The sequence below is a fragment of the Chionomys nivalis genome, chromosome 7 (genome assembly GCF_950005125.1).
Source record: "Chionomys nivalis chromosome 7, mChiNiv1.1, whole genome shotgun sequence".
Classification (NCBI taxonomy): Eukaryota; Metazoa; Chordata; class Mammalia; order Rodentia; family Cricetidae; genus Chionomys; species Chionomys nivalis.
The window spans coordinates 55,631,367-55,650,404 of record NC_080092.1 but is presented as its reverse complement, the minus strand read 5'-3'; the positions used below and the strand labels follow the sequence as shown (position 1 = coordinate 55,650,404).

The following is a 19,038-nucleotide window of genomic DNA, read 5'->3' as shown; positions in this document are numbered from 1 at the left end:
AGGAAAAAGGCTGTGGCTTCCTAGGAGTCAATTAATTCAGGTCAAGGGAGTGGGCCGGGGCAGAGTTATGAGTAAAGAGAGGTGGAGTCGTGCAATGTGAGTCAAGAGCCAGCCAGATCCGTGAGGTAGAGATGTGCTGGGAGATGAGAGCTGGAATGCAGTCAGTGCCTGGGAAAGGTCTACCGTCCAGCTGCTACCCAACAGGCTGCTGTTGGATCCAGTCTCCACTCTTCAGAGCTTGTGGCCACAGCTATCTTGAGTTTCTACTTCCAGGCTAGGGGTGGGCTAAGAGAATGTAGTATCAATCTCTATCCCCTAGTCTGCCCTGCCCTGTCTCCATTGGTGATCTCAGATTGGGGCTTTATTGGCTAATGCTGAAGTCAATCTGTAATAACTTCACCATTGGTAAGCACAGCTGTAAAATGGATACCTATAAATTGCTAAGTGCTGTATGAAAATCAAAAATAAAAAAAGCTTTTTTGAAAAATAGGCAAACATTTCCCACTCCAGAGCAAAGGAGTTTTCTACTCACAAAAGCAAATAAAACAAATACAAAGGCACAGTGTGATGGATTTGATTATCTCTAGAAATTCTTAACTGTAAAATAAAATGATCGTTAAAGGGAGGAATTGACAAAAATGGAAGGAAGTCTTGTAACAGGAATTTTCAATAGGTAAGACAAATTTAAAATTTTAAAGCAACACATGCATGAAATAATAACACATATACAGCTGAGAAACCTTGTCAGTTGCATAATGAAATCCAAACAATTTTTTTTTTGCCTATCAATTGATAAAGAATTTTTTAAAACTAGCCCTCTGCGGCTGGAGAGAGAGCTCAAAGGCTGAGCATGAACTGCTCTCACAGAGGGTTGTGTTTAGTTCTTAGCATGTGTGTCCAGCAGCTCACTCCACCTCTGGCCTCCTAGGGCACCAGTACTTAACATGCACAGACTCAGACAGACAGACAGACAGACAGACCCAACTAAAAATAGAATGAATCTTAAAAGAAAAAAAAAAGGAAGAAAGAAAAACAAATAGCCTTCTAGAACTATCAAAAGTATGGCAAAAAAAAAAAACCACGTATTCATGGAAATGTACACTTTTTGAGCAAACTGAAGAGGTATATTCTCTGCCTTAACACATTTGCCCTACAAAAAGAAAACTACATTAAAACTTTTTTTTTTTTTTTTTTTTTTTTGAGACAGGGTTTCTCTGTGTAACAGTCCTGCCTGTCCTGGAAGTCACTTTGTAGACCAGATTGGTCTTGAACTCATTGAGATTCATCTGCCTCTGCTGGGATTAAAGGCACCCACCACCACTGCCTGGCTACATTATAACTTTTATACAAAGTCATCTGGTAAAATGTTATTTTCAGTAGTGAAAACCTTTTTCAGGATAATCTAAAGATCCAACTAGCAAGAGCAGCCTGGCAGAGTGTGCTTATAACACATCCGAGCGCGGAAGGAGCAGGCCGTCAGCAGAGCCAGCAGGGCTGGCTTCGGGCAGGGTGGTTACTGGTGGCTCTCCTAATTTCACAGCTTCCCTGAAGCAGATTATTATCCTTCTACTCAGAAAGAACAACAAACAAATCACAAAAGACTGCTAAATAAAAGATTATAAAAGTATAACTAATGTACAACATGTTTGACCCCACAGTTGTTTAAAATGCATATGTATACAAACACACTAAGACAACAAAATGTAAAATAATTTCCTTTAAGTAGTGGAATTGTAGGTTGTTCATTATTTTCTAAATTTTTCGATGAAAACTTATTCCAGTTATAAAATGAAGTTGTTGAAAGGCTGGAAATGTCTTGTTGATGCCAAGGCTCTGGGTAGGAGGGTAAATGTTCCTGCTATATTCAGGAAAGCCATCCTTTCTCTGGGGTATCATAGAGTTTGATCTCCCCTGAACTGAACCTAAGGCACCATTTTCCACTCAACTTTTTTCTGAAAACTCCCCTGTACAAGTTTTTTTCATCTCTTGTTGCTCCCCATCTAAATCCACTCTATAAATCCTTACTCTAACACTCCTCAGAGATCAAGGTTATCCAGCTGGGCCATAAGGAAGCCACATTATTAGGGAAGTGTCACTAGGGCTGGTGAGTTCAGTGTGGTCTCGGGGACTTCTGGAACTGACAGGGTTATCAAAGTACTTTGATGGTGGCCAGTGAAGGAACAGGAAAATCTAATCAGCATACACACACACACACACACACACACACGTGTGTGTGTGTGTGATGGGAAAATACACAGTAGAATTAACCAACGATAGCCCTACTGTCCAGCAGATGCTGGGTCTGATAATGCAAGTTAGGGTATGATGGACATGAGGGTTAACTTACAGAAGTGGGTGGGAGCAGCCTGAATAAAGAGGGAAGTGCACATATGATACAATCCTTGGGGTTTCCCTCTTAAGGAGTAGGAAGGGCCCCAGTAAGACAGCAGGCGGCAACCAAACTTCAGAGACCAAGTAAGCAAGATTAGGAAAGATGGAGGCAGAAATAACTCTTGTTAGTTGGTAGAGGTCACAGACTTATGTCAGACAGAGCAGGGATCCTGCCTTAGACAGGGCTGACTCCCCCTCTACCAGTAAGAAACACCAGCCCTGGCCACAGACCCTCAGGGGTCCTGCTCTCCAGTAGGATGCTCTTTTCAACAGTTAACAGAACAAGCCACCATCTCCTCTGGGGGTCCACTAGCTAGCTACACATTCAGCCAAATCCCCAGTGGGAATCCCTGGCTTTCCTTCCAGATTTCAAGGCCATTCTCCCTTTTAAGGGCTAGTCTATGTGGTTCCCAAACCAAACAGTTTTTTTTGCCTACCTGGGAAGAGAACTTGATGATTCTCTTGACAATTCTACCTTCTCTGGCAAGCTTACAAAGCACATGAGTTTTGTGTAGTTCCATAAATGAAATATTTGGAACCACAGTGTTTAAAACAGACCAAAACCTCCCTTCTATTATTATACAATTATGTATTGTCATTACCTAATTATCAGTTATTTCACATTGATTCTGGTCCAACGGGCTTTCACCAGACACTTTATTTTGTGGTTTCATTAACTACTTAATTATCTACATTACTGTCAAATACAAGATTCTGGAAGATGTGGTAGCATAAATTAAGACCTAACTGTAAGTAATTTCACTTACAAAATCTCATTCAATTGATCACAGGCAAGAAAACGCTACTACCTTAAGTGATGAACTATGACGGGGTAAAACATGCTTGCTGTGGCTTCTCCGTGTCATGTAACTAAAGTCTCCTCCTGCACTGGTGGAACAAAGGCCATTTTTACCTTAAATACATTATTTGCCATAGAATTTCTAGATTTGGGCCAGGCGGTCATGGCGCACGCCTCTAATCCCAGCACTTGGGAGGCAGAGGCAGGCGGATCTCTATGAGTTCGAGACCAGCCTGATCTACAAGAGCTTGGTCCAGGACAGGCCCCAAAGCTACAGAGAAACCCTGCCTCAAAAATTAATTAATTAATTAATTTTATAGAGAGATTTTCTAGATTTGGCACTAGAGCTCAGCCTTAGCTTCTTGGACCCAAGTTCAAACCCTGCCTCAGTACCTTTGCTCGGTACCTAAGCTTTAGAAGGTTGCATTGCCTTCAGCTCTCACACAACAGTACTGCATCAGCTAATAGGGTTACTAAATGAGACAATCTCTGTAAAAGACAAACTGCCAATGGTCAGTTCCTAATGCTTCCATTACACAGAGGCTGGCTCTTATTTTGGTTAACAGGTAGTACTCTACATCTGCCTACCTGCCCCTACAGATTTAATCAAGGTCTTAACCTTCTCTATTGAGTCCAATGGCAGGCGGCTTTCTGACCAAAACTCTAAAACTCTTCACAAATTAAGGAGAAGGCATGCCACAAGTGTCGCTCTGTTTCTGAACTCCCCTCGATCTCTCACTTCTCACTCACCCTCAGTTCTCCCAAGGCCAGGCCAGTCGGACTGGGGTCCTACACAAGGAGTGGAATAGCAAACCCAGGGCTGAGGAGCTGCAAAGCCTGTGCTCTCTCCCGCTATTCACTGCCCCGGGGTGAACAGTACCTGGAGTACATGCTGCCCTCTTCTAAGCATTGGCTCCAAGCTACTCTGTCAAGTGTAGCTAGCTGAACTTCTGCCCCCTACCTTCTTCTCTTGTTCAGTTTCCCTGTTGCTAAGGAGCACCCATGATCCTCTACCTCCTAAAGATAGAGCCTAGAAGTTCTGAGATCTCTGCTTGGACCGAGACAGGCAGATGGGCTACATCTCAAAGAGGTACAGGTCTTCATTCAGTCACAACATAGTTTCCCAGAGTAAAAGCACAGGCTCACAAAGGCAGCATTAGCTGTTCCAACCAGCAATTAAAGAAGTGAACCTCTGTTTTAGTCATTTGAGTGAGTCATAGCAGATCTTTCCAGAACAGAATAGTATCTCAGGCATGTGTAAGTTCTATGGCTATGGGTGCCCCGAGCCAGGCTTTTTAACACTGCAGTGGCACTTACACAAGGCACATGGGACGATTAGCATCTTTCAAAACCATTAATGTGGGGCTGGGGAGATGGCTCAGAGGTTAAGAGCATTGCCTCCTCTTCCAAAGGTCCTGAGTTCAATTCCCAGCAACCACATGGTGGCTCACAACCATCTGTAGTGGGGTCTGGTGCCCTCTTCTGGCCTGCAGACATACACACAGACAGAATATTGTATACATAATAAATAAATAATTTAAAAAAAAAAAAAACAAAACAAAAAAAACCAAAACCATTAATGCCCTCCTTCAAGAGGCAAAACCCTATTAATGACCACGACAGCACTTTACTGAGGTGATAGCCATTCGGCAAATAAAATCTCCTGAGCAGCAAGTCCCCTAAGAACAGTGAAGTCATGTCCCTTTCTTTAGGGCACCTCTGAGACTCATCTTTTTTTCTTTTTTTTAAATATTTATTTATTATGTATACAATAGTCTATCTGCATGTATCCCTGAAGGCCAGAAGAGGGCACCAGACCTCATTACAGATGGTTGTGAGCCACCATGTGGTTGCTGGGAATTCAACTCAGGACCTTTGGAAGAGCAGGCAATGCTCTTAACCGCTGAGCCATCTCTCCAGCCCTTTTTTTGGTTTTTCGAGACAGGGTTTCTCTGTAGCTTTGGTGCCTGTCCTGGAACTAGCTCTTGTAGACCAGGCTGGCCTCGAACTCCCAGAGAACCGCCTGCCTCTGGCTCCCGAGTGCTGGGATTAAAGGCGTGCGCCACCATCGCCCGGCTTCTGAGACTCATCTTTACTCAAAGAACAATAACTGAAGTTTTGCAAATGGGGTAGAAGGGTCACTGCAGATCCTGACCTTGTACCATAGAATGAACAGAGAGCACTTCTTCTTGAGCCTCAGCCATACAGGGTTAGCCATATGCATGTTCTAATCTATACAGAAACAGCCTACTTAAGAAATAAGGCCCAGATAGTTTATATAAACCCTCACAACTATTCATATAAATAACTCATCACATGGATGTTAGTCTGCCACCAAGATCAAAGACAAAGAAAGATGAAAATGCACTTTTCTAGATCTCTTACCAGACCTGAAACATAAAGCTTGAGAAACAAACAAACAAACAAACAAAAAGATCCAAAGGGCAGGCCAAATGAGTATATTCTACAGTAGACAGATGTGAAGAAAAGCTGGTCAGTTGAGACGATAAAAAACATAAAACAGCCGGGTGGTATTGGCACAGGCAGGCAGATCTCTGTGAGTTCAGCCTGGTCTACAGAATGAGTTTCAGGGCAACCAAGACTACACAGAGAAATCTTGTCTGGGGGTGGGGGGGAGGCATAAAAAGTGTAAGTACGGATTTTTTTTCTTCCTTATACTTCCATTTTAAAAATTTTAAGTGAAAATGTACCGTTATAAATATTTGGATACAACTGAGTATTTCTAGAAAATTTTATAGATACAATTTCATCCATTCCCACAATGAAGTTCAACTGAAGTTCAATTGTTCAATTGAAGGGGCTGAAGGTGCCCCCGTGTGGCTCCAAAAGAAAGTGCTGCAAGTTAAAAAGACCAAAGGGCTCCCACAGTTGTCTTTCCCCTCTTCTCCCGAGACAGCTTCTCACACAAGTCCCTCTGGCCCTGAACTCACAAAGTAGACAAGACCAATTGTGAACTCAGTCTTAAACTCCTGGTCCTCCTCCTTCCACCTCCCAAATGCTGAGATTAGAGATGGGGACACCACACCCAGCATTCACTTCCTTCCTTTCAAAGTGGGAAGAGGGAGTCCTAGCAAGTGGCTCAGCTATTACAGTGCCTGCCTTTTAGCTCTGAGTTCAACCTCCAGTAGCACATAAAGCCAGGTATGGAGGCAACCACTGGCAATCCCAGGAACTGAGGAGGTGGAGGTAGGAGAACCAGGAATTAATTCAATGCCAACCTTGGCTACCTTGAAAGTTCAAGCCCAGCCTGAGCTGCATGAATGAGATACTTCAAAAAACAAAACAAAACAAATAAAATGGCTTTGGTGCCTTCTGTATGTGATTTTTACATTTTTTCCACATCTGGCCATATGATTATTCCTGTCAAACACCAGAAGCCTTGATTTCCACCAGGGAAAGAGATTTTGTTTTCTAAAATATACTAACAGACCAGACCCCTTGAGGTTGGCTAAAACTCCTTCTCGGAGCTGCCAGCTTGGACTTAAAGTATAGGAAAGCCCTAGTGTGAGAACAGCTGAGCACAGGAAAGCAAACCGACAAAACTGGAGCAGATTCTAAACACAAGCGCCTTCCTTACCTCACACTGGCAAACAAGTACAGCTTCTGTTCCACTTCAGCTATCAGGGGATCAGAAGCCAACCAGGGACCAGAATAGAACTTAAGACAATACCACAGAGATTTAATTTCATATCAATCCACCAACACCAACACAAACTTGACCTCCAGACACTTAAGCAGAACGCCACTTAATCCTGTGACACGTGAGCAACCAATTTCTTTAAAAAGCTTCCCTCCGATTATAAAGCACATGTATAATATGTCCCTTTAAAGTGTTTTCAATGAAAAAGATGATTTCAATATCATCTTATTGTGGTTGTAGTTCAGTTGGCAAAGCATCTGTCTAGCACACAGGGAGTCCTCGGCTCAACTAATCGATCATTTATTTGTACCACATAAATCAGAGTTGCAATCCCAGCACTCAAGATAGAGATACTGGAGGAAAAGGACATTAAATTCATCCTCAATTACACACCAAGTCTGAGGCTACATAAGACTATGACTCAAAGACAACAACTATGGCTAGGGAGATGGCTCAATGGTTAAAAGCATGTGTTATTCTTACAGAGGACCCAAGTTTGGTTCCCAGCATCCAAATCTGGTAGCTCACAACTGCCTGTAACTTCAGCTCCAAGGTATCTGATCCCTCTGCAGGCAACTGCATTCACATACACATACCCTGACACAGACATAATTACTGGATGCAGGCAATCTAAGGCCCTAGATGCAATCTGGGTGTAGTTTGTGACCCTGAACACTGGTTTCTTCATGCTGTCAGATTAATGGGAGGATTAAATCAGTGCTTCTTCTCCTTAGTCTCTAATCACTATGTCACGGACAGATCCCCAGGGGTAGGGGTGGGGAAAACATGCTCCTAGGAGTCTCTGAAAGACTACGGCTATATGTTCTTTCCCAATTTTCAACCCCATTGCATTATTTGCATTTTCTTATACTTTTGCCAACAGCCTGATCCAGCTGCCATTAAGTTATGCCACAGCACCAGCTTTCTGATCTAATCATAGCCACCTCTCAAAATGGGAACTTAACTACTCAGCACCAGTCTTCATGGATGCCAAAGAGCTCAGGCTCTATACCAGTCTGTCTATATAGAACCCTAGGCTGCTTAGTCAAGAATCCAGCACAAAAGACAATTTCTGAGACACGAAAAAAACAAAAATGAGACTCTTCCAGAAGTATCCGCAAAACCCCAGCATTCCCATTAGAAATTAGTTTCAGACACTGTTACCCTAGCCTTGGATAAGCAGATAAGCAGACAGAGAAAAGCCACTAAAAAAGTAGGATTTGGCTAACAAATCAGCTGGCCACGTAGAAGGCGCCACTTTACACCACACTGATATCTGTTTTTCTCTGGTGCTGAATATATAATCCAGGAACAGTGGTGACTCAAGACTTTAATCCCAGCACTTGGGAGAGAGAGGCAGGCAGATCTCTTTGAGTTCAAGGCCAGCCTGGTCTACTAAGCGAGTTCCAGGACCTTCACGGATGTAGGTGAGTGCTCTACCTACCGATCTACCCCACACCCTACTGAGTACACAGAGGACCCCAGTTTCTTGTTTGTCACATCAACTGTTTACCCAACTCAAACACAACAAAATATTTCAATTCGAGGACTCAAACAGAATCAATAGTTTTCAATTCTGAAGTCTTGTATTAAAAACAAAACATATTCCATTTCACATGTCAATAAAAAGCAGCACATTACCAAAGAACAACACTGTCAGTGGGTTGGAGGAGGGGACAGGTACACTTCGATGTGCCTCAGCCACATCTCCGACTCTGCTTCCTCAACTCTGCTCTGAAATAGGCAATGTCAGAACCGCAGCAACTGAGCAATGCACTCTTCCCATGTGTTCCCAGACTGGCCCTCTCTTCACCTGACATTCTGGCCACCTATCAGCAGGCTAGCTCCTTCCTGAGGGCTGGCTCAATCAACTCTAGGTACCTAAGAAAGCAGTGTTTTCAAGGCAAATATGAGCAATCCCAGGCTTGGCTCTGCTGTATGGCCTCCATTGGAGAACACTGAAACCCTCTTCACCAATAAACCCTACTGAAGACACATTCCAGGCAGCAGACACAAACAATACCTCTGGCCTCAGGGAATGAGTTCAAGGCTGAGACAAATTGCTGGGGAAGGTTCCAAGTTCCTTCTGAGTTTATCTGCTAGCAATAGTCCTTATTCCTCCTGAGCCACTGTACTATACACACAACTCCAGATCACTTTAAGAGGGGAAGGGTTAAAAATGGATTCATTTTTGCTTTCCTTTTTTCTTTTTATTTAGACAAGTGTCTTTCTCTATGGCATAGGCTGACCTTAAACGCAGAGCAGTCACCCTGCCTCAGCCTTCAAGTACTGGGATAAGTATATTAAATTTCTGCTTTGTAACATGATTCCACATGGTGTCACTAAAGGACCAGTAGTGAAATTCCTCTGGCTTCCCAATAGGCTCCACTTCCAAAGTTATTTTATAGACTTTTTTGTACTGATGTTAGATGTCAGAGACACAACCCAGGGTACCTTCTGCACACTAAGCACATACGGTCATTGCACCATATCCTTAGCTTTATACAGACACTTTTCTAACCGTAGAAGAAATTAAGAATTAACTACCCCAACAAGCCTCAGCATTTGGTTACGTATGTAGGTACAAAGCTGATTCATCAAATCCCTGTTCTGGCCCTCAACCCAATGCATTTCAACTACGGCGCCATCTGCTTCCTTCTTAATGTTGATTAGGCACTTAAACAGGTAGCGTGCAGCTGCTCCGTCCAGGCGGTCTGCCTTCTCAGAAGCCTCTCGGTCTGGGGCTCCATTGCTAGAGCCTTTACAACTTTCCATGGGCGCCATCCCTCCCCTTTCCTCACTCCTTTCATCCTCCATGGCTTCTAGAGTTTCCTCCTGGCTGAGGCGATGGCCACCAATAGGGGCAGACTGGCCTTCTGGGACAGCAAGCCCACACAAGGCACTCTCCTGGGAGCATGGAGCCACGTCCTGGCTAGCACTCAGCTCTTTGGAAGTGGACTTTCTCTCCTCCAAAGCTAAGATGACGTCCTCGGGAGCTCGGGGAACCTCTCTCAGTTGCCTCACTCGCTCTCTTTTCTTCCGCCTTAAATGAATCCAAGAGTTTTCTACGGCTGTCAGGAAAAGGCTAACTTCTTCTTTTCCACACGGAATTCGTTTATGGTGAACCTATGTGGAGGAAAAAGCAGAATTTTATAGGCAATCATCTACTTACCAAATTCCTTCAATTAAAGAAACCATAAGAGTCACTGTGGATGAGCACTCCATCAATATGCTTGGCCACACACCTTGAGATCAGTGAGGACTTTCTCTATCCATGTTGTCACAGCTACTATGCCTTGTACTGTCTCAGAGCCCAAAGACGAGGCTTTGAGGGATAATTCCTTCATCACAGACTCCAACACCACAAATGTAATGGGTTTCCGTGGCTTTTCTAATTTTCTTCGTTTACTTGGAGGTGACTAAAAGAAAAAAGGAGAAAGTTATCCCAACAATTAAATACAGTGCATGACAGTGGACATAAGTAGGGACAATCCCAGGGTTTCTGTTCCCAAGCACAGGGCATGAAACAAAGGCTTTTGTACGTGTTCTTTCCAGTGTTGGAGGAAGCTCTGCTTGTTTCTTCACTTTACAAAGCTATGTCATCATAGCTCAGAGTCACCATTAGCAGTGACAGAATTGGGATTCAAACTCCAAATACAATTCCTTCAAATCCCATCACCTTACTGTACTCCAGCTATCAGTATAGACACTCCCCAAGCACTAAATGCCTTTTCTGTCTGTGGTACCCCAACCAAGCCCATAATGAATCGCACATAGACAGGGAGTGCCACCCCAGTTTGTAAAGTGTTTATCATACAAGCGTGAAGATGTGCACCTGATTCCAAGAATCCACATAAAAAAAAAAAAAAAAAAAAAAAAAAGCCTGGTGGCACATTTGTAATCCCTTAATGGGGCAGCAAAGACAGGACTATCCCTGGGGCTCACTGGCCAGCCAACCTCACTCACCTGGTGAGCGAGAGACCAGTAAGAACCCCTATCTCAAAAAGCAAGGTGGATGGCTGCCCAAGAACAGTAGCCAAGGTAGCCTAGCCCTCTGGCCTCCACACTAAGAACTGCTACTGCCACTTTACTATCGCACAGAAAGGCTGATTAGAGATGTAGCTCAGAGGTAGAGTGCACGACTAACATAAACTCATCAACAGTGTAACTGCCTGTCAGCGGGGGATGAAGGATACCAGCACCAATGAGAACACTACACTTGAAACCAAGGGCCATGGGAATCCAATCATCACCAAACTCTCTACCAAGGACTTAGGGAGGCTACACTCCTCCACCCACCAGAGGGACTAAAGCTCCACTTAAAACACCAAGAGTAACACTACAGTAAATTATTACTTTAGAGTTAAAATTTTCTACACGGTACTCTTAGAAAGTTACATTTAGCTGGGCAGTAGTATTGCTAAATGCAGGTCTTTTATGCCAGCACTTGAGAGGCAGAGGCAGTTAAATCTGAGTTTGAGGGCAACCTGGTCTACAGAGTGAGTTCTAGGACAGTCAGGGCTACACAGAGAAACCCTTTCTTGAAAAACAAAACAAAAAAAAACAAAAACAAACAAGCAAAAAAAAAAAATTTATAGTTAAACACGACCCCATAGGCCTCTGGCACTAGGACACTTTTATATCTTATTACAACTGAAATGGTTTTTTTGTTGTTTCTGAGGCAGGATCTCACACAGCCAGGCTGGTCTCAAAACTCTTAAAGACGGGGGCTGGAGAAATGGCTCAGTGGTTAAGAGCATTGACTACTCTTCCAGAGGACCTGGGTTCAATTCCCAGCACCCACATGGCAGCTCACAGCTGTCTGAAAATCCAGTTCCAGGGGATCTGACACCTTCACACCAATGCACATAAAATAAAGATAAATAAATCATAAATTTAATAAAAAAAAAACAAAAAACTCTTAAAGACGATCTTGAGTCCTCAATTCTCCTGCCTACCATATTAGACAGTACCAACAATTAAAGGGCCATGGCATATATGCTGCTAAAAAACTTGAAAAATTTTATGGTCACAGAGGCAACCACATGAGAAAGAGAATCTTATGAGTGGGAAAGTACGAAGAGACTGAGATGGAGCCAAACTGCTTTACTAATTAAAAAAAAAAGATTTACTCACTCTACTATTTAATATATAACTTTTTTCTTTTTTAATAAAGATTTATTTATTTATTATGTATGCAGAGTTCTGCCTGCATATCTACATACCAGAAGAGGGCACCAAATCTTATTATAGATGGCTATGAGCCACCATGTGGTTGCTAGGAATTGAACTCAGGACCTCTGGAAGCAGCCAATGCTCTTAACCACTGGGTCATCTCTCCAGTCCCTTAATATATAACTTTCAATACAGCAGAAAGAAATTGTTCTATATCTACTCTAGAAATTTTGTATCTGCATTCTGCATTTTATATCTGTAGAAATATTACTATTGTTATTTTTGTGACGTGAGGGATGCTCTATCACTGAGTTACATGCCCAGCGCACAGGTAGGACTATGACCAGAATGGTGGCCTTAGGGGAATTTTAATGTTCCCAGAAGAGAGGCTGTTGGGATGACTCCTAAACAAGATTCTTCATTAAAGTCTGATCAGGGAGGAGGTATTGGTGGCAAGGCTTAGAAAAAGACAAGAGACTTGGTAAGCAAAATCAATACCCAAGTGATTAAAGCCTGGGCTAAAAAATCAGACTGGGGCTTGACTTTCTGCAACCTCCAGGGGCTGGCATTGCTATTCATACAACTGTTTCCTGGTTTAATGGAAAGAAGATAGTATGTGTATTCAAGTAACAGTGACAACTATGGGCAGTACATCAAAGCTTCCAGACCTATTAATGTCCTATTCACAAGGCTGTGTAAGTCCTAAGCTATTCCTTTAAACATTCAACAAATTCTTCCTCAGGACAGACTGTCAAGGAAACAAACAGGCAAATCTTGGTCCCTAAAGTCATGTCTGACCACATTAATTCCAACTATTTCCTTCTCTGAAATGCTTTTGTCCCTATCATTCATCTCAGCACTTATGCATACACAAAATTTTTATTTTTTGAGACAGGGTTTCTCTGTGTAGCCCTAGCTGTCCTGGAACTAGCTCTGTAGAACAGGCTGGCCTCGAACTCACAGGGATCCTCCTACCTCTGTCTCCTGAGTAGTGGGATTAAGGGTATGCACTACCACCGCCCTGCTACAATTATGATATACGTTGTTTCAGCTGTGTTTTGCTTTGCTACAAAACTAACACATAAGAATCTCAAGTTTCTGGTTTCTTTGTTATTCCACAGCAAGGTTCATACTTTGTTTCTGTCAACCCTCTGACATATACTTACTTATACAGACTTCAGCCGTCTGGCTTGAAAATCTATGAAGGGGGATGTCAGGTTGACTCAGTGGGTTCTTGACAAGGTTGACAGTCTGAATTCAATCTGGGGATTCCTCAAAGTGCAAGGAGAATACTGGCTCCGGCAAGTTTTCCTCTGACTTCTTTACAAGTGTATGTGTGTGTGTTTGCGCGCGTGCATGCGCGCCTATGTGAGTTTATGTGCATGCAGATGCCTAGTAGGCCAGAGGGCATCAGATAATTTGAAATTGGAGTTCTAAGACAGTTGAAAGTCACCTCATATGGGTGCTAGGAACCAAATCCAAGACCTTGAAAAGAGCAATAAGTGGTCTTAACTGCTGAACTATCTCTCCAATCTCAATAAATAAAATATTTTACTAAGAAAGAATATCCAATCCAAACACAGTGATAAATGTCTTTAAATCCCAGCACTCGGGAGGCCAGGTCAGTCTATCGACATAGTGAGCTTGAGAGCAGCCAAGGCTACACAGTGAGACTCTGTGTCTTTGGAAGGGATGTAGGGCTGGAGAGACAACTTACGAGTTAAAAGCAGGTACTACTCTTTCTAAGGACTGGAGTTCAATCACTTACCTCAGAAAGCTCACAGCAGATTGGAACTTCAGTCCCTGGGTATCTAACGCCTCTGACCTTTAGGAGCAAATTCCCTAATGTGCACATAACCCCCCATCATATGCATAATTAAAAATGTAAATCTTAAAAAATTCTATGGAGTACAGTCAAAAAACAGACAACATCCACAAATAGTTATTTTGACCCCTCCCTATCTAGCCCCCCAAAAGCCTCCCGTTAATAAGATGTACAGAAGGCTGGAGTGGCTCAGCGGTTAAGAGCACTGACTGCTCTTCCAAAGGTCCTGAATTTCCAGCAACCACATGGTGGCTCACAACCATCTGTAATGAGATCTGGTACCCTCTTCTGGCATGAAGGCATACATACAGACAGAATACTGAGAATACTGTATACATAATAAATAAATCTTTTAAAAAAAAAATAATGGGAGGGCTGGAGAGATGGCTCAGTGGTTAAGAGCATTGTCTGCTCTTCCAAAGGTCCTGAGTTCAATTCTCAGCAACCACATGGTGGCTCACAACCATCTGTAATGAGGTCTGGTGTCCTCTTCTGGCCTGCAGACATACACACAGACAGAATATTGTTTTTTTGTTTTGTTTTGTTTTTCGAGACAGGGTTTCTCTGTGGTTTAGGAGGCTGTCCTGGAACTAGCTCTTGTAGACCAGGCTGGTCTCGAACTCACAGAGATCTGCCTGCCTCTGCCTCCCAAGTGCTGGGATTAAAGGCGTGCGCCACCACCGCCTGGCTCAGACAGAATATTGTATGCATAATAAATAAATATTTTTTTTTAAAAAATGGGGCTGGAGAGATATCTCAGTGGTTAAGAGCTTTGCCTGCTCTTCCAAAGGTCCTGAGTTCAATTCCCAGCAACCACATGTGTTCACAACCATCTGTAATGAGATTTAGCGCCCTCTTCTGGCCTGCATGGATACATGCAGGCAGAACACATACATAATAAATAAATCTTTAAAAAATAAATAAGATGGACAGAGAAGTCCAGGATAAGAAAAATCTCTTGAAGAATGGGGATTACTTTTAAATATTTTTAATTTTATGTCTATATTTAGCCTGCATGTATGTGTGTGCCTCCATATGCATGTCTTGTGCCCATGGAGAAGGATTCCCTGAAATTGGACTTCCAGGTGGTTTGTGAATGGACACATGGGTGCTGGGAACCAAACTCAGGTCCTCTAAGAGTGTAATAAGCAAGTGCAACCACTGAGCCATTTATCCAGCCTTGTGAATTCTTTATGAACCAGGGTTCCTGAGCAATGTACTCACATCTAGAGTACACTATTTACTAGTTATGTGTTATAGAGATGAATACTTTGCATTGGCATGGATCTTTGTCTATTGATACAAATTTAAAGTCAATTTATTACACTGTAAATATGTATTTCTGCTCTTAATGTATTGTGTTTGTGCAGTTCATTTAAAATGTAATGTATAAGCCGGGCGATGGTGGCGCACGCCTTTAATCCCAGCACTCGGGAGGCAGAGGCAGACGGATCTCTGTGAGTTCAAGACCAGCCTGGTCTACAGAGCTAGTTCCAGGACAGGCTCCAAAGCCACAGAGAAACCCTGCCTCGAAAAACCAAAAAATAAAATAAAATAAAATAAAATGTAATGTAATTTAAAATTACAAATTAATTGATAATCCTTTATAATAGTCAAACTTATAGTCATGTTAGGTTTTCTAGATATAAAGAGATTTATTTCAGTTAGATAAATAATTTTTAACACTTCAAAGACCTATGGAATATGGCCTGGCATTTAAAATGTTTTAAGAATTTAGACTTTTCTCGGGAGGCAGAAGCAGGCAGATCTCTGTGAGTTTGAGACCAGCCTGGTCTACAGAGCTAGTTCCAGGACAGGTTCCAAAGCCACAGAGAAACCCTGTCTCGAAAAACCAATAAATAAATAAACAAACAAACAAACAAACAAATAAATAAAGAATTTAGACTTTTCTCAACAACGAGACATGTTTGCTTCTGGCAGCACCAATTACTTCAGAGAGGTTGATGGGCATTGAAGAAACTCGTTATGGAATTTGCCTTCAATGTGACAAGGCTAGCTACTTGGGTAAGAAACTGCTCTTGCCTTGATTGCTTGACGGCATGCTGTATAAACTGGACATGCAGGACCCACAGAAAAATGACTGTTGAACATTCCAAAAGACATTCTGCCAGACATTCTGCAGGATACAGAAGAAAGTGACTGACAAACTGCCAAGATAGGCAAAACAGCCTTTCAAATTTCCTGCTTCATGAAAAAGTGTGCTAGATACTATGGGCCTGTAGCCTGAAGATGATGCCCCAACATTAGAGAAGAACTTTGGGTGACTGTCCAGGAAAGGAGATGTCTTTGTCAATCCTAGAATTTTGGAAGCTGCTTACAATGCACTTCTTATTTACTAAGGTAATATTATAACCTTCTGGGGTCTTTGAAGAGTTGAAGACAGTTATAGTTTGCCTTAGTTATGATAAAAGGTAAATTAAATATGAAACTTTAGAGACTTACAAAGATAAAATAGGTTATAGTATATTTTCTTAAAATTTGCCAGATACAAAGAGACTAAATATTGTAACTGTAATTCTTGCTTGAACCTGTTTTGTTACATGTAATTTTACTATATTAAAGTTAAAGCCTTCAAAAAACACCGGGAGATTATATGGGATGTCCTTCTGTATTTTATTGACTAAAAATAAAGCTTTTCAGCCAATGGCTTAGCAGAGTAAAGCCAGGCAGGAAATCTAAACAGAGATATAAAGTAGGCAGTCAGAGAGACACCATGTAGCTGTCAAAGGAGAAGGACCCAGAACCTTTCCGGTAAGCCACAGCTGTGGCAATACATAGATTAATAGAAATGGGTTAATTTAAGATATAAGAGTTAGCTAGAAATATCCGAATCATTGCCCAAACAGTGTTGTAGTTAATAAAGTTGGAGGTCTGGGTGGCTGGGAAACGTACGAGCAGCCTCCGCCTACAATGTGTCACCCTCTACCCAACTCTTCAACCAACTTCAACTTCCTGAAAGCAAAACAGACCTGAAGACTTAGAGAACTGGGGAAAGGGGCTCTAAAAGTGACCTATCAGCATCCTGTGGAAAACTCACTACTTCCCCATGTCCTCATCGGTCAGAAACCATGGCACAAAAATTCTACCAATATTAGATAAGTCTTTCTGTTGCTAAAATGAGGGCAGACAACAGCAGTGGGCTCCATGTTGGCACTAGAATTGCTTAAATTAGAGTTTTCAGCATTCAGCACCAACAAAAACAAGTCAGTAGGCCTCACATAAGTGAAAACACAAGTTGCCATAGAAACTTGCACATCACGATAAATGGTAGGGTGGGGGTGGGGAAGTAGGTCAATATTTCTGCTTAACCAGCTCTATTCAGTATCTTCCTCTCCTTGACCGAAACAGCATTCTCCACCTGCCAGATCCCCACCAGGAGCAAGAGAGGAACGTCAGGTGAGCTGTCCAGAAAAATGGTGACTGAGGAGTCTGAGAAGAAGGAAGGGGAACCAAGAGGAAGGTCAACCCAAAATCTCCAGAGTAACCTGGATCTACCCACAGGGAAAGCAGTCGCCAATCTAGGGCGTCAGTGCTAAGAAACTGTTGCTGGGTTACTACAAATCAGAAGCTGTCACCCTCTCCCCCACTCCACCCCCCAACACACACCAGCAGTTTAAGTGCATTTAATGGAACACTGGGGAATGCATTATTAGCAGCTTAGGGATGACTACAGTGGAGAGGGGGGCACTCTAAGTAAGTTGATTTTGAAGGAAAAAATATCTTAGATATTGTCCTTTAACACTAGTATCTGTGATGACTCTTTCATCCAAGAGGGCAAAGGAAAATGTCTCTGGATTGTTGTGGGGAGTGTCAGAGCCCATTATTAGTTCTTCCCAGCTGTGTCAAAAAAAATGTGGGCAGCAGGTTAAGAAGACACTCTGGGAAGCAGGTGCTGTTCCCACTTCCCACAGCTGTTTGTGCCTGCACAGGGATAGCTAAGGGCATTGCTAACGATTCCAACCATCTACTGTGTGTGCTAGTAGTCTAGAAAACAAGATAATATTTGGAGGAAGGGGGAGCTATGAAAAGCAAAGGCATCTTTTAAACTAGTGATCAAATTAAACACTAACCCCTGGTTACCCTACTGCACAGTCCCAAAGCCAGTCTAGGCATCCATGGAAAGGACACTCTAAGGAGCAGTTTCAACCCTGCAGTACATCTAGTTGTGGAGGAAGAACTGGCTCAGCTTCAAATCTGACCCTCGTGTTTTCAAAAACAAGGCAACATCTGCGAATCATTCCTTAGTGCTCCCCCACACACCTATCTACCTCTGTCTATAGCAACAAAGACTCAAAGACAGCAACACTGAGTGGAGCTCTGGAGACCCAAAATGAATGCCCAAGTCCTTGGAAGAAGCAGCCCCAGAACAAGCCTGTTATATGGGCACAGAGACCTGCAGGAGTCAGTACTAGCCTCCTCACACAACATGAGAATAAAGAGCTGGGCAGTCGAGCAGAGGTTAGAAAGTGTGTCTTGAGCTGGAGAGATGGCTCAGCGGTTAAGAGCATTGCCTGCTCTTCCAAAGGTCCTGAATTCAATTCCCAGCAACCACATGGTGGCTCACAACCATCTGTAATGAGGTCTGGTGCCCTCTTCTGGCCTTCAGGCACACACGCAGAAAGAATATTGTATACATAATAAAAAAAAAAATGTGTCTCCAGTCAACAAGCAAGACCACTCTTGCAGGGAGATGTGTGAACAAACACAGGCCATTCTATCAGTACTTCCCAGGGGCAATCAGAAAACCAGTCGGCTTGTTTTGTGTGTATGTGTGTGCATGTGAGAGAGAGAGACAGAGCGAAAGAGAGACCAAAAGAAAAAAGACAGAGAGAGAGAGAGCGAGAGAGAGAGAGAGAGAGAGAGAGAGAGAGAGAGAGAGAGAGAGAGAGCATGAGCACGCACCTCACTATATAGCCCAGAACTCTCAATGTTCTGCCATAGCCTCCTGAGTGCTGGGATTATTGCTGTGTGCCACCATTTCTAACCTCAGAAACCTTTCTTTGTAAATACAATAGTACAAAGAACAGAGAGATTTGGAAACAAATCATAAGATGTGTGTGTGTATATATATACAGAGATACCGATGACAGGCAGAGGAGGGTGCTGGAGCCCCTGGTATTGTGAGCTGTCAGATAGGGGTTAAGTTTGAACTATGACACTCTGATA

General features: G+C 42.8%; 1 protein-coding gene across 1 annotated transcript in view; it reads right to left on the bottom strand.

Moving 5' to 3' along the window:
* Positions 1-8,415: 8,415 nt before the first annotated feature.
* Positions 8,416-19,038, bottom strand: part of Mettl16 (methyltransferase 16, RNA N6-adenosine) — a 54,845-nt gene continuing 44,222 nt past the window's right edge. Inside the window, exons 9-10 of the mRNA XM_057775363.1 lie at positions 10,097-10,270; positions 8,416-9,977 (exon numbers count right to left, since the gene is read on the bottom strand). Coding sequence (XP_057631346.1) covers positions 9,384-9,977; positions 10,097-10,270 — 768 coding nt within the window. The 3' untranslated portion in view covers positions 8,416-9,383. The remainder of the gene's footprint in view (positions 9,978-10,096; positions 10,271-19,038) is intronic.